We start from the raw sequence: 16,339 nt of genomic DNA, 5'->3' as shown, positions 1-16,339 counted from the left end.
AAAATTCATAAAATATACAACAATTTTGAACTATCTATCAGTTTTTTATTTTTGACGTCAAATTATTAATCTTTCATCTTTCAACCTATAATTCACCACAGTCTGTCAGTCTTCTGTTATCTTTTTCTTCTTCCCCATTTTTCTTCTTCTTCGTCTCTCAACCATCCACTGGTCTCATGTATACCTCTCTTTGTTTTCTCCATTGTTCTGAGATTAAATATGTATATATGTTACTTAATGAACTTGTGTCAGTTTTTTTATTCATAGGATCTTTTTCCTTGTTTATGTGGTACATTTCCAAAAACAGTCTTTTTTTGTAGTTTTTTTCCGACTTTAGTATTTTAGCCTCTTCGAATCTAATCTGATGGTCTTCCTCTGAGCTATGTTTCGCTAATGCACATCTTTCCGGGTGATTTTTTACATCACTTTTATGTCCTGATATTCTGTTCTTCAATAACTGTGATGTTTGCCCTATATATTTTTTCTCACATTGTCCACACGGAATTTTATAGACAATATTTGATCTTTCATCATTCCTCTTTTTGTCTTTTGTTTTTGAAAACAGTTTTCCAACTTTATGTGTATATTTTCTAGTGATCTTTATGTTTTCATTTCTGAACTCTTTTATTATTTTATCCGACAGTTTTTCAATATTCGGCAGTGTACAGTAAAATTTTCTGCATTCATCTGTTATTTCCTCATTTTCGTCTCGTTCTCTCCTTGTTTGTATATTTGAAGGTAAATTCATTATTTTATTGATAAATTTACTTGGATAGCCATTTTGTTGCAGAGTTTTCTTCAATACTTTCAGATTTTTCATTATTAATGATTCATGGCATATCTTCTTTATTCTTTCTTGCATTTGGTATATTGTGTTAATTTTTATTTTCATGCTGTGATCTGACATAAAATGCACTGTTCTGTTAGTTGCAGTAGGTTTTTTATAGCAATCTAGTATTATATCTTGTGTGTCCTTTCTAATTACTTTGGTGTCCAAGAATGGTACCCAATTTTCTTGATTTTCCAATTCAACTGTAAACTTTAAACTTCTATCAATCTCACCATTGTTAAACATTTCAATTAGTTCTTCTATTTTTTCTTTTTTTGTTGCTATAAAGAGATCATCTACGATTTTTTTTAAAACTGATGGTTTGTAGCTTAGTTTCGGAATTATTTGGTCCAAAACATAGTCCATACAATATTGTGCTAGGATTGGGCTGAGCTTAGAACCCATTGCACAACCCTTAATTTGTTTATAGAATCTTCCTTTGTAAACACACACATTATTTTCCAATACAAATTCTAACATTTTTATAAACTCCTCCTTAGTTGTTTTCGCACGTGGTTGTATGCTTTCCCATTTATAATCTATCGCTTTCCTTATCAAATCAATTGTCATGTTACCAAACAAATTTTCTACGTCCAATGATAGTAATACTTCACCTTCTGGGATGGTTAAATTTCTAGTGAATTCTGAGAACTGGAAAGTATCAGCTACATAATATTCATTATCCTTTTCATATGCTGTTGTTAGTATGATGGCCAAATACTGAGCAAGATTCATGGTGGGTGAGTCTATCCCGGATATTATAGGTCTCAGTGGTGTGTTTTCTTTGTGTATTTTGGGCTTTCCATAAATTCTTGGACATATGGTGTCATACCTTTTGTATTCTCTCTCTTCTTCTTTGGTTATTATGTTCTTTTCGGCCAAGTTACCAAAAAGTCTGTTTGATTTGGTTTGTATGGTGTTAGTGGGGTCCTTTTTTAATTCTTTGAAGTTTTCTCGGTCATCCAGTATCTCCATCATTTTTGTGTGATATTGTTCCCTTTCCATAATTACTGTTGCTCCTCCTTTATCACTTTGGGTTATTATAAGGTTTTGGTTGTTTTTTAAAAATTGGTAGGTAGCCTTGTAATATTTGTCTAGAGGATATTTTTTGTCTTTGTTGAGATGAACATAATTAGTTATTGTACTTGTAATTTTTGCCCTATATATATCTTTTCTTTGTGTTTCCGAACTGGATATGGCATATTCAACATCAGCTAACAGTTCATCCATCTTCAGTTCACCAGGTGTAATGGGTAGTGCAAATTTAGGTCCCAGAGATAACATTTTTTCAATTTTATCTGGAATCTCTGTCTGTGTCAAATTTATCAACCAATTATCTTGTGTAGTTAGTTGATCTAATTGTGCAACCTCCAACTTTTCTATTTTGCTTATATTTCTAGATTTTGTTTGTTGAAATTCTTTGTCATAGTTATTCCTTTGTCTCTTTTGGAATTCATTCAGTATGTTAGTAGGTAGTACTTCTCTCACCTTTTCTCTCTCCTTGTCTAGGTCTTTTTTTAACTTATCTAGTGTCCAATTTGTGTGTGAGATCTCTATTCTGAGCATTTTTATTGTGATGTATTCACTTAGTTTCCTCATTTTGTTAATGTAGTGACCATTATTTCCCTCCAAGATGTTTAGAAGGTTTTTTTGACTGTATTTTATATGATTCGGGCAAAGTCCTCTTCTCTTGCACTCCAATAGAAATTTTAATCTGTTTCTTGATGTTCCTAATTTTATGTTTAGTTTGCTCCATTTTTTAAGACTTGTTGTTATTTCATGTCCGTAATTTGATGTTATGAATTCAAAAAATCCCATGTTTATATGTTAATCTGAGTTGTTTTTTTAACAGTCTTTCGTTATTGTAGGGGTTTGTTTTTTAAGGGAAATTAAACTGACAGGACGGAAAAAGAAAAACTAGATCTCTTTTTTTGTCATTTACCAAGCTTTCGAACAGCAATTCTATTCTTCTTCAGGGTTTACTAGAATGGAAAAACAAACAATCAATACATTTACAATTTTAACATTACATTTTTCTAGTTTCTTAAAATTACTTACACAATAGCAAGATCTTTTCTTTATTTTATTAAAATTCATAAAATATACAACAATTTTGAACTATCTATCAGTTTTTTATTTTTGACGTCAAATTATTAATCTTTCATCTTTCAACCTATAATTCACCACAGTCTGTCAGTCTTCTGTTATCTTTTTCTTCTTCCCCATTTTTCTTCTTCTTCGTCTCTCAACCATCCACTGGTCTCATGTATACCTCTCTTTGTTTTCTCCATTGTTCTGAGATTAAATATGTATAGATGTTACTTAATGAACTTGTGTCAGTTTTTTTATTCATGGGATCTTTTTCCTTGTTTATGTGGTACATTTCCAAAAACAGTCTTTTTTTGTAGTTTTTTTCCGACTTTAGTATTTTAGCCTCTTCGAATCTAATCTGATGGTCTTCCTCTGAACTATGTTTCGCTAATGCACATCTTTCCGGGTGATTTTTTACATCACTTTTATGTCCTGATATTCTGTTCTTCAATAACTGTGATGTTTGCCCTATATATTTTTTCTCACATTGTCCACACGGAATTTTATAGACAATATTTGATCTTTCATCATTCCTCTTTTTGTCTTTTGTTTTTGAAAACAGTTTTCCAACATTATGTGTATATTTTCTAGTGATCTTTATGTTTTCATTTCTGAACTCTTTTATTATTTTATCCGACAGTTTTTCAATATTCGGCAGTGTACAGTAAAATTTTCTGCTTTCATCTGTTATTTCCTCATTTTCGTCTCGTTCTCTCCTTGTTTGTATATTTGAAGGTAAATTCATTATTTTATTGATAAATTTACTTGGATAGCCATTTTGTTGCAGAGTTTTCTTCAATACTTTCAGATTTTTCATTATTAATGATTCATGGCATATCTTCTTTATTCTTTCTTGCATTTGGTATATTGTGTTAATTTTTATTTTCATGCTGTGATCTGACATAAAATGCACTGTTCTGTTAGTTGCAGTAGGTTTTTTATAGCAATCTAGTATTATATCTTGTGTGTCCTTTCTAATTACTTTGGTGTCCAAGAATGGTACCCAATTTTCTTGATTTTCCAATTCAACTGTAAACTTTAAACTTCTATCAATCTCACCATTGTTAAACATTTCAATTAGTTCTTCTATTTTTTCTTTTTTTGTTGCTATAAAGAGATCATCTACGAATTTTTTTAAAACTGATGGTTTGTAGCTTAGTTTCGGAATTATTTGGTCCAAAACATAGTCCATACAATATTGTGCTAGGATTGGGCTGAGCTTAGAACCCATTGCACAACCCTTAATTTGTTTATAGAATCTTCCTTTGTAAACACACACATTATTTTCCAATACAAATTCTAACATTTTTATAAACTCCTCCTTAGTTGTTTTCGCATGTGGTTGTATGCTTTCCCATTTATAATCTATCGCTTTCCTTATCAAATCAATTGTCATGTTACCAAACAAATTTTCTACGTCCAATGATAGTAATACTTCACCTTCTGGGATGGTTAAATTTCTAGTGAATTCTGAGAACTGGAAAGTATCAGCTACATAATATTCATTTTCCTTTTCATATGCTGTTGTTAGTATCATGGCCAAATACTGAGCAAGATTCATGGTGGGTGAGTCTATCCCGGATATTATAGGTCTCAGTGGTGTGTTTTCTTTGTGTATTTTGGGCTTTCCATAAATTCTTGGACATATGGTGTCATACCTTTTGTATTCTCTCTCTTCTTCTTTGGTTATTATGTTCTTTTCGGCCAAGTTACCAAAAAGTCTGTTTGATTTGGTTTGTATGGTGTTAGTGGGGTCCTTTTTTAATTCTTTAAAGTTTTCTCGGTCATCCAGTATCTCCATCATTTTTGTGTGATATTGTTCCCTTTCCATAATTACTGTTGCTCCTCCTTTATCACTTTGGGTTATTATAAGGTTTTGGTTGTTTTTTAAAAATTGGTAGGTAGCCTTGTAATATTTGTCTAGAGGATATTTTTTGTCTTTGTTGAGATGAACATAATTAGTTATTGTACTTGTAATTTTTGCCCTATATATATCTTTTCTTTGTGTTTCCAAACTGGATATGGCATATTCAACATCAGCTAACAGTTCATCCATCTTCAGTTCACCAGGTGTAATGGGTAGTGCAAATTTAGGTCCCAGAGATAACATTTTTTCAATTTTATCTGGAATCTCTGTCTGTGTCAAATTTATCAACCAATTATCTTGTGTAGTTAGTTGATCTAATTGTGCAACCTCCAACTTTTCTATTTTGCTTATATTTCTAGATTTTGTTTGTTGAAATTTTTTGTCATAGTTATTCCTTTGTCTCTTTTGGAATTCATTCAGTATGTTAGTAGGTAGTACTTCTCTCACCTTTTCTCTCTCCTTGTCTAGGTCTTTTTTCAACTTATCTAGTGTCCAATTTGTGTGTGAGATCTCTATTCTGAGCATTTTTATTGTGATGTATTCACTTAGTTTCCTCATTTTGTTAATGTAGTGACCATTATTTCCCTCCAAGATGTTTAGAAGGTTTTTTTGACTGTATTTTATATGATTCGGGCAAAGTCCTCTTCTCTTGCACTCCAATAGAAATTTTAATCTGTTTCTTCTTCTTCTTCTCTTCTTCTTCTTTATATATAGGCATTTCTGCCTGTTTTTCTTTAATGCAATGTCGTCATAAGTCGTCGTTCCATCGTTTTCGCGGGCGTCCTACACTTCTTCGACCTCCCGGCGACTTATCTCGGGCTATCTTTACTATCCGCTGTTCCGTCATCCTGTTTATGTGTTGGTTCCATTCCCGTTTTCTGTTCTTTACCCAAGTGTTAACATTGTCAACCTCGCATATGCGTCTTATGCTTTCATTTGTTTCTCTGTCCCACAATGTTTTTCCTGCAATCTTTCTCAGTGTTTTCATCTCGCTTGTTTCCAGGTATCTTTGAGTTCTACTTGTTTGTGGTCTCGTCTCGGCGGTGTAGGTCATAACTGGTCTAACAACAGATTAATAATAATAATAATAATATACTTTATTTTCATGGACAATGCATACATGTATTGTGTAGAAAATTGTCAGTAAAACAATCAGCTGGGGTATACAGCAAAGAACACTATACTAATAAAGTACATAGAAAAGACAAACAAGTAACAGTGCACCCTATTACACTAATTTCAAAAAATCATTCAATTTATAAAAACAGTTGACAAGGAGATAGCTCTTAAGACTTCTCTTGAAAATTACTTCACTACGGATACTTTTAATGTCATCAGGTAGTGAATTGAAAATTTTTTTTCCCATATAATTCGGCGTATTGAGGGTTACATTATATTTATAGAAGGGAATATGGAGGTATTTATCCTGCCTTGTGGATCTTTCACGCATAAGATCGTTGGTCGAAAACAGAGCTCGATTCTTGAAGACATAAACAGACATCTCAAAAATATACAAACATGCAAGAGGTAGAATTCTATATCTTGCAAAAAGTGGTCTACAGGAAACGAGTTGGGAGACACCAGCAATCACTCGCAGTATCCTCTTCTGCGCGATAAACAGACTCGGAGCCAAGGATGAATTGCCCCAATATAGTAGGCCATACCTCAAACGTGACTCCACCTGCGCATGGTACATTAATACAAGCTGATCTGGAGCCAACACAGTTTTTAAATTACGAAACAGAAAACACTGCGAGCTTAATTTCGTTAAAAGAGACTCACAATGATCTCTAAAGCAAAGGGTGTCATCCAAAATCATTCCCAAAAACTTAAGAGAAGCAGTCTGAGGCAACGGCTCATCATAATCATTTAATTTTACCTCAAGCGGTTGAACTTGTTTCTGTCTATTGTGAAATCGCACAATTTGAGTTTTTCTAGGATTGAGACACAATTTATTTTTTATACACCAATTCAATGTGTGTTTCATTATTTCTGAACAAACATCACTGAGTCCGCTATCACTCCCGTCACTGACAACAAAAGAAACATCATCTGCATACTTTACCATAGAGACCCCCACTGGGTCAGCTCCCAAAAGTGGCAATTGATCTAGATCATTAACGTAGATGACAAATAGAATAGGCCCCAACATTGAACCTTGGGGAACCCCGATATTTACCTCTCTTTTTTGAGAAGAATAATTTTTAAGAACTGCGCCATCAGAATGACGAACCGTCACGTACTGACTCCGACCCGACAAAAATGAGGCAATCCAGTCATGGGCCTTCCCACGGACACCACAAGAATCCAATTTCGACAACAAAATCTCGTGGTTGACACAGTCGAATGCCCTGCTCAAGTCACATGAGATTCCAGCAGGACACTCGCCTGCCTCAATGAAACTCACAACCCTATCCACAAATGAACCAATAGCACTAGAAGTTGACCGGCCTGAACAGAAGCCATGTTGGCTAGCATTAATTACATTCTTCTTCTCCAAAAAATCAGTTAGCCTTATAAGGAAGGGCAATTCAAAAACCTTTGAGAAACAAGAAGAAATCGTTATAGGGCGAAAATTTTCCAAGGTTGGTGAATGGCATCCTGATTTCACAACAGGTACGACCTTACCCATTTTAAGAATTGAAGGAAAGCAGCCCGATGTAAATGAGAGATTTACTAAAAATGTGAGTGGTTCAATCACAACAGGTAATACCCTCTTCAATATAGATGTAGGAATATCATCGAAACCTTTAGAAGACTTACCTTTTAGCCTATTATTCAAAAGTGTCAACAGTTCGTCACAAATGAAGGGTTTCAAGAATATAGAATCATTCAAAAGACAACCACCCACTTCAGGTAAATCAGAGTTCTGTGATGGTAGCGAATTGACAACTTCACTGGGTTTAGCAATGAAGTAATTGTTGATCATGTTAACAACTACCTGAGGATCAGCTTGTTCTTTTCCGTCCTCTCTTATGATAATATTTGAATGAGATTCGTGTTTTCCTGAGAGATCACGAATTACCCTCCAAGATGACTTGCACTTTTTGTCTGACGTAAGAATTTTATTCTGATAATAACGGCGCTTCGCGTTATGTACCAGTTTTGTGTGCTTCTTCTTTTCCTTATTATATAAACCAGCCAACTCCGGGTAGGAGCTTCTTAATATGAACATGTCACGCAAATTTTGGCTGGACGTCTTCACCTCATCCGTTACCCACTCACTTTTATTGTTAGCCCTGATGTGAAATTTCTTTGGCGGAAAACAGATATCAAAAAAATAAGTAAATATTTCAAAGAAATGCCGGAATGCCTCATCAAGATCACTGAAATGATAAATAGAAGACCAGTCTTGAGATTGTAAACAACCATAAAACGAGTCAACGTTGGATCTGCTGAAGTTCCTTCCCTGTGCGACGCGAGCTCCCCGATCCCCCGCGACGGAATCGGCACCCACGAGCACAGTTCTATGATCAGATAAGTCATTATCTACTACGCATACCGTTGTATCCGTCATATTGCTAAAAACATGATCTATTATTGTACTTGAGCTCTGGGTAACTCGTGTAGGCCAACCAACCCAAGATTTTAAACCGAAACTCATGAATATGTCACATAACTCCTTGAACTTCTTGGAATCATGCGTGTCAGGAGAAGCATCTATATTCATATCTCCACAGACATAAATACATGCATTCGCCACGTACAATTTATTCAATAAATTAATCATATTATCAAAGAAAACATTAATATTTCCACTCGGGGAGCGATAGCAAGAAACAATGATGTACTTTACCGACTCACTGAGCCAAGAAACTGCACAAACCTCAAAATCCTTCTCTGAACAAAACTGATCAACATCAATAGTCTGAACATTCAAACCGGTCCTAGAATAAATGGCTACACCACCCATCCCATTCACTCTTCTACAGTAAAAACTCTTCAAATCGAATCCCTCAATTGTCTTCGAAAGAATTGAATCGGCCGAAGCATGAGTCTCGGATAAGCACAAAAACTGAACACTACGAAAATTACATAGATCCACCTCCAAAGCAGCGATCGTATTCACGTTCAGAGATTGAACATTCAATGATAGAATGCTAGGCATAAAAATCACTTTTCTGTCGTCAAATTCTTTTTCCGCTTTCCAAAAAATCGGCTAATGCACGCTCCACCTGGCCAGAAGTTGGGATTCATCGCAGTTTTAAAGTCCCGTTCGTGAATTGTAATCTTGAATGAAGCGTATATCTCTGGACTTCTTGACGAAACTGATTCACAGGAAACCACATCAAAAGATCTCTGCAACAACTCCTTAAGTTGGTCAGCAGTGGTCGTCTTGTCAATTCTACAGACATGCAACTCCGACAGTTTAGGAACTCCCCTTATACTAAGATTAACATTATTGCCAATAATGCGTTTTCCTGACTTTTTCTTACGATTGACAATTTTCCATTCCCCCTTTTGACTATTCGATGGGGTCCCCTGAATTACTTTTCGGGTATCAATTTTCGGCGGGTCCACTGTTTTATTTTCATTATCCGTCATCTCAGATGTTTTCAATGTTATCAGGGAATTCTCTGTTTTGTTTTCAATATTGACATAAGATCTAGGTACACATTCAGATCTTGATGTCGTATGTGGGAACATTTTATCATAAGTTTTGGTTGGTTGTTTTTTCTCGGTTGAAATCACCTCGGCCTGTGACTCATTCAATTTCTTTAACAGAACAATTTGTTCATTAAGTAAACCAATCTTGTCCCTCAACTCAGAAATGAGTATGTCCTTTTGCTTTATAATGTACGAAACCATTCGCTTGTCCATGCTCTTCTCGGAACCGTTTACCTCGTCCAGAGCGTCAAGAAATGCAATGTCATCCTCTCTATCGGTCATTTTTTCGCAACAAATGTAGGAATTTTCCTGTGTCAATCTCAAATTTGAGTGTCTCGAGCAACTACTGTGGAAAACACTAGCACAATTAATACACTTAACAGATTTTTGAGTCGAATTTACTTTAGATTTACAGTGTTTACACACCGAAACTTCTATACGTGTGCACTCGACAGTCGCCATATTATAATCGTTTTAATAATATTATTATATTATAAATAAATTTGTATATTCTAGATTTTGTTTCCGTTCTTATGTGCTTATTCCTCCATATCGTATCATTCAAACAACCTGCTATTCTGTTGGCTTTCATTGTCTGTTCTCTCACTTCCTCTTCTATATCGTTGTTGTATGTTAACTTGATTCCCAAATATTTAACCGACATCACTTGTTCTATCATCTGGCCATCAATTTCTAATTTGCATCTTATTGGTTCTTTAGAGATTACTACTGATTTTGTTTTTTCTGCTGATATTTTCATATTGAATTTTTTCGCGGTTATATTAAACTGGTGCAGTAGTCTCTGCAGGTCATCTTCATCCTCAGCTATTAGCACAGTATCATCGGCGTAGTATGTTTGTATCTCTCTGTTACCCATTCTGTAACCCCTCTTTGTTTTAACTTGCTTAATTATTTCGTCTAATATGATGTTAAATAACAAGGGACTCAATGAGTCTCCCTGTCGGATACCAGTTGTTACATCTATTGGTTCCGTTAACTCTGAATTCACCCTTGCTTCTATTTTATTTCTAGTGTAGATGTCTTCGACAAGTTTTATTATCTTCAATGGAATGTTTCTATTGTAGAGTATGTGCACTACGTCCTGTAATTGAACTCTATCGAACGCTTTCTCAAGATCTATTAAACATAGGAACGCTGGTCTGTTATATTCAATTGATTTCTCATTGATTTGTCTAATTACAAATATTGCGTCGTTATAAGATCTCCCGGTCCTAAATCCTTGTTGTTCTTCCGAAATTTGTGTTAGTGAGGTTATTTTGTTGCTAATAATTTTTGCAGTCAGTTTTAACGTTGTGCACAGGAGGTTAATTCCTCTGTAGTTGTTAGGATCGGTCTTTTCACCTTTCTTAAAGAGTAGTATCATTATGCTTGTTCGCCATTCTTCCGGTATTCGCGATTCTTGTATTATCTTATTTTTGTTAATTCACTAGTTAGTTTTGTTCCTCCATACTTCAATAGTTCATTTTGTATTCCGTCTTTACCAGCTGACTTCCGATTTTTTAATTTTTTGAGTGCTTGTTCGACTTCCTGCTCCTCTATTTGTAGTGTTTCATCTGTTACAATTTCTGGTGTTTCCGGTGTTAAGTTTTCTGTTCCATTGTGTAATTGTTTTAAGTGGTCTATCCATGTATCCTTTTCGATGTGCCTCACTTCTATTAGCTCTTTCATTTCCTTTCTCTGTCCACGTATCATTCTCTAGATCTCTTTCTGCAATCCATAGAAGTCATGTTCCATTTCTTTAGAGAATTTTTCCCAATGTTCTGTTTTCTTCTTTCTTACTAAAGCATTTGTTTCGTTTCGGATTGTCTTATATTCCTCATAGGCTTCTCTGGTTTTTCTTGATCTATATTTGAGATAAGCTTTTGTCTTCTCCTGGCATTTTAATTTCACCTCTTCACAAAACCAGGGTGTATTTTTCACTCTTCTTGATGTTCCGTTTACTTTTCGCTCCCCAAGTGCTTCCCTTGCTGCCTTGATGATGTTATTTTTTATCTTTCTCCAACTATCTTCGATGTCTTCCTCCTCTGTCACAGGATTTTTGTCTATTTCATTCTCCAGTCTTGACTTGTAAAGATTTCTTGTTGATTCATCTTGTAGGCTTTCGACTTTTATCTTTGTTTCGGAAATTATTGGGTCTGTGTTTTGGGGTTTCTGTATTGCCATTCTTATCTTTCCCAAGACCAGATTGTGATCACTTCCTATATTTGCAGAACATAAGCATCTTATGTCCAGTATCTGTATACAATGTATCTTCCTGTTTGTCAAAATGTAGTCTATCATTGACCTATCTCCTCTTGTGTTTTGAAATGTATATTTGTGTTGTTCTTTGTGTTTGAAGAAAGTATTGTTTATTCGGAGCTCGTTTTGTGCGCAAAAGTCTATCAGTAGTTCACCATTCTCGTTAGTTACATCTTCATTAAATCTCTGCTTCACTCCAGGTATCATCGTGTTCCCTACTCTGGCATTAAAATCCCCCATTAGAATAACTGTTTCGTTTCTTGGTATTGTGTCAATTGTCTCCTGTAATGTTTCATAAAAGCTTGTTCTCTCCGCTTCTGGTTTGCAGTTTTCTGGACTGTACACTCCAATTATATTAACCTTTTTTCCCTGTGATCTAAGTTTTGTCGCTACTATTCTCGATGATACGTATTTGCACTCTCGGATGTTCTGAGTTAGCTTTTTGTGGATCATCAATGCCACACCCTCTTTCGCTCTCCTATCCCTTTCTACTCCGCTGTATATCAACAAGTATTCACCGAGCCACATTTGTCCTTTGCCCTTCTTCTTTGTTTCCTGTAGTGCGCATATGTCTATGTTTTTGTCTTCTAGTTCCTTCACAACTTCCTGATCTCTATTGTTCAGCGTTTTCACGTTCCATGTTGCCATCCGCATTATGTTCCTCTTCCTATAACCATTCCATCTCCTCTTTCTCGCCGGGTTCGTCATCAAATTATCCGTCCTATTCCGAGGCATTGCATTAGGTCTATGAGCCCTATATTTGTTTTACTGTGGGTAGGTTGCTAACCTTGCTCACAAACCCTCCTCCTTTTTCCGGGCTTGGGACCGGCAACAGCACCGTCGAGCTACTCAATCCACCCTCCAGTGCTGCAGGCGGAGTTAATCTGTTTCTTGATGTTCCTAATTTTATGTTTAGTTTGCTCCATTTTTTAAGACTTGTTGTTATTTCATGTCCGTAATTTGATGTTATGAATTCAAAAAATCCCATGTTTATATGTTAATCTGAGTTGTTTTTTTAACAGTCTTTCGTTATTGTAGGGGAGCAAACTAAACATAAAATTAGGAACATCAAGAAACAGATTAAAATTTCTATTGGAGTGCAAGAGAAGAGGACTTTGCCCGAATCATATAAAATACAGTCAAAAAAACCTTCTAAACATCTTGGAGGGAAATAATGGTCACTACATTAACAAAATGAGGAAACTAAGTGAATACATCACAATAAAAATGCTCAGAATAGAGATCTCACACACAAATTGGACACTAGATAAGTTAAAAAAAGACCTAGACAAGGAGAGAGAAAAGGTGAGAGAAGTACTACCTACTAACATACTGAATGAATTCCAAAAGAGACAAAGGAATAACTATGACAAAGAATTTCAACAAACAAAATCTAGAAATATAAGCAAAATAGAAAAGTTGGAGGTTGCACAATTAGATCAACTAACTACACAAGATAATTGGTTGATAAATTTGACACAGACAGAGATTCCAGATAAAATTGAAAAAATGTTATCTCTGGGACCTAAATTTGCACTACCCATTACACCTGGTGAACTGAAGATGGATGAACTGTTAGCTGATGTTGAATATGCCATATCCAGTTCGGAAACACAAAGAAAAGATATATATATAGGGCAAAAATTACAAGTACAATAACTAATTATGTTCATCTCAACAAAGACAAAAAATATCCTCTAGACAAATATTACAAGGCTACCTACCAATTTTTAAAAAACAACCAAAACCTTATAATAACCCAAAGTGATAAAGGAGGAGCAACAGTAATTATGGAAAGGGAACAATATCACACAAAAATGATGGAGATACTGGATGACCGAGAAAACTTTAAAGAATTAAAAAAGGACCCCACTAACACCATACAAACCAAATCAAACAGACTTTTTGGTAACTTGGCCGAAAAGAACATAATAACCAAAGAAGAAGAGAGAGAATACAAAAGGTATGACACCATATGTCCAAGAATTTATGGAAAGCCCAAAATACACAAAGAAAACACACCACTGAGACCTATAATATCCGGGATAGACTCACCCACCATGAATCTTGCTCAGTATTTGGCCATCATACTAACAACAGCACATGAAAAGGATAATGAATATTATGTAGCTGATACTTTCCAGTTCTCAGAATTCACTAGAAATTTAACCATCCCAGAAGGTGAAGTATTACTATCATTGGACGTAGAAAATTTGTTTGGTAACATGACAATTGATTTGATAAGGAAAGCGATAGATTATAAATGGGAAAGCATACAACCACATGCGAAAACAACTAAGGAGGAGTTTATAAAAACGTTAGAATTTGTATTGGAAAATAATGTGTGTGTTTACAAAGGAAGATTCTATAAACAAATTAAGGGTTGTGCAATGGGTTCTAAGCTCAGCCCAATCCTAGCACAATATTGTATGGACTATCCCAGGTGACCAGTAACATATCTGTTATGTTTTCTCGGGAGATCGAATGGGGAACTTTGTTATGTGTTATTTTTCTGTAACCATTACGTGTCTGATACGATATTTGGGATGTACCTGTGCTGTATTTAAATAATATCCACATTTTGTAAATTTCATGTACCCGCTCCAAGATATCCACGTAACATATTTGTAACATTGTTCTTTATTTGTCATGTATCATTTTGAGATCATCGACAGAGCATGACACCATAAGCGTTTTAACTACCTTCGAGGGCGCTGTAAAACGTAAACAAATATGGAGGATTGTGAGAAATGCTATTGATACTGCTGTCGTTTCGATATTTATTTATTATCATTTAGACGTTTTGTCAGTTGAATAATGGATTACTGAAAGTGAAGTGCAGATATTGAACGTTTGATAAGTTATTTGTGTGTCATAGTGATTTTCCAGTGAAATGGTGAATTACTGAAAAGAAAGTGCTGTGGATATCGAACTGTAGGTCAATAAATCATTTCTCGTATTCTCATAGCAGTCCTATAAAACATAATAGGCTATGGTTTTATTATATCCAGTATATAAAGATTATATTTGAATAAATAATGCCTGCTTGATGTAAAGTTCGATATAGGTTATTTTCTCACGTGTTGCATGTACCTCATTTGTAGAAATAAATGAATAAATCACATTTCTATATTGAAAATTTTTTCTTCAGAAAGATATGAAATATGCATATAGTATTCTTATCTTTTTCATAACGCATAACATGGACAAAATTCTTCTAAAAACTTTTTGACCTAAGCCAAAATATTAACAAACTGTTGATTATTCTTTTTATGGAATGCAGGAAAGTGGAAAGACCAGAAAAGCATGTCCTAATCTTTCTTGGAGAACAATAATCATGAACCCAGCAGTTTGCATGATTTATTCTTTCTAGTTTTAAACGTGTGCACTTATTTGGTAATCTGAAATTTATGAAAATATATTGTTTTTGAACATTAGTTCATTCGTTCACATACCTCACCGAACTGATGTGAGATTTTTTTGAATTTTATTTTTAAGAATGATTGATAAACACACACTATTTGAAAAATCAAAATTTGAGTTCATTATTATTGCAATAGTTTATATTAATTTCCATAATTCTTCATCTTTTTGTTGAAAGCGTTTTTAATAACAAATGAAACATAATAAACATAACACATGAAGGTAATATATATAGATCTCCCATGAAACAAATATTTGCATGATCCATGTTTGAACTATTTATGCTCCTTTCAGAAAGGAGATGTGTTCCTTGTTTGAGGCGGACATAGGAGCATAGCTGCTACATAAGCGTTCTGTATTTGTACTCTTAGTGTGATATATCTGTTATAAAACAAGGAGCGCGGGATACATTTCTGCTTCATAACTGTTATGAGATATGGTCAACTGGGATGTTTTGGACCAAATAATTCCGAAACTAAGCTACAAACCATCAGTTTTAAAAAAAATCGTAGATGATCTCTTTATAGCAACAAAAAAAGAAAAAATAGAAGAACTAATTGAAATGTTTAACAATGGTGAGATTGATAAAAGTTTAAAGTTTACAGTTGAATTGGAAAATCAAGAAAATTGGGTACCATTCTTGGACACTAAAGTAATTAGAAAGGACACACAAGATATAATACTAGATTGCTATAATAAACCTACTGCAACTAACAGAACAGTGCATTTTATGTCAGATCACAGCATGAAAATAAAAATTAACACAATATACCAAATGCAAGAAAGAATAAAGAAGATATGCCATGAATCATTAATAATGAAAAATCTGAAAGTATTGAAGAAAACTCTGCAACAAAATGGCTATCCAAGTAAATTTATCAATAAAATAATGAATTTACCTTCAAATATACAAACAAGGAGAGAACGAGACGAAAATGAGGAAATAACAGATGAAAGCAGAAAATTTTACTGTACACTGCCGAATATTGAAAAACTGTCGGATAAAATAATAAAAGAGTTCAGAAATGAAAACATAAAGATCACTAGAAAATATACACATAAAGTTGGAAAACTGTTTTCAAAAACAAAAGACAAAAAGAGGAATGATGAAAGATCAAATATTGTCTATAAAATTCCGTGTGGACAATGTGAGAAAAAATATATAGGGCAAACATCACAGTTATTGAAGAACAGAATATCAGGACATAAAAGTGATGTAGAAAATCACCCGGAAAGATGTGCATTAGCGAAACATAGCTCAG

At 34.4% G+C, this 16,339-nt stretch overlaps 1 protein-coding gene across 1 annotated transcript; it reads right to left on the bottom strand.

The window, feature by feature from the left end:
- Positions 1–11,111: 11,111 nt before the first annotated feature.
- Positions 11,112–12,642, bottom strand: LOC123322273 (craniofacial development protein 2-like). Its single transcript, XM_044910215.1, has 2 exons — positions 12,455–12,642; positions 11,112–12,375 (listed from the first exon to the last, which is right to left on the bottom strand). The coding sequence occupies exons 1-2, from the start codon at positions 12,640–12,642 to the stop codon at positions 11,112–11,114; spliced, it is 1,452 nt and encodes a 483-aa protein (XP_044766150.1).
- Between the last annotated feature and the right edge of the window lie 3,697 nt (positions 12,643–16,339).

Source organism: Coccinella septempunctata, chromosome X (assembly GCF_907165205.1).
Source record: "Coccinella septempunctata chromosome X, icCocSept1.1, whole genome shotgun sequence".
In the NCBI taxonomy this organism is placed as follows: Eukaryota; Metazoa; Arthropoda; class Insecta; order Coleoptera; family Coccinellidae; genus Coccinella; species Coccinella septempunctata.
Note: the sequence above shows the minus strand (reverse complement) of the source record. Positions and strands in the feature narration are given on the sequence as shown.

What these genes read in the sequence shown, in the direction of transcription:
- LOC123322273 (XM_044910215.1), bottom strand. Translation starts at nt 12,642, where the DNA reads ATGGGATTTTTTGAATTCATAACATCAAATTACGGACATGAAATAACA. An exon ending in AGCCCGGAAAAAGGAGGAGG is followed by an intron (nt 12,376 to 12,454) that starts GTTTGTGAGCAA and finishes GCCTCGGAATAG; the next exon opens with GACGGATAATTTGATGACGA.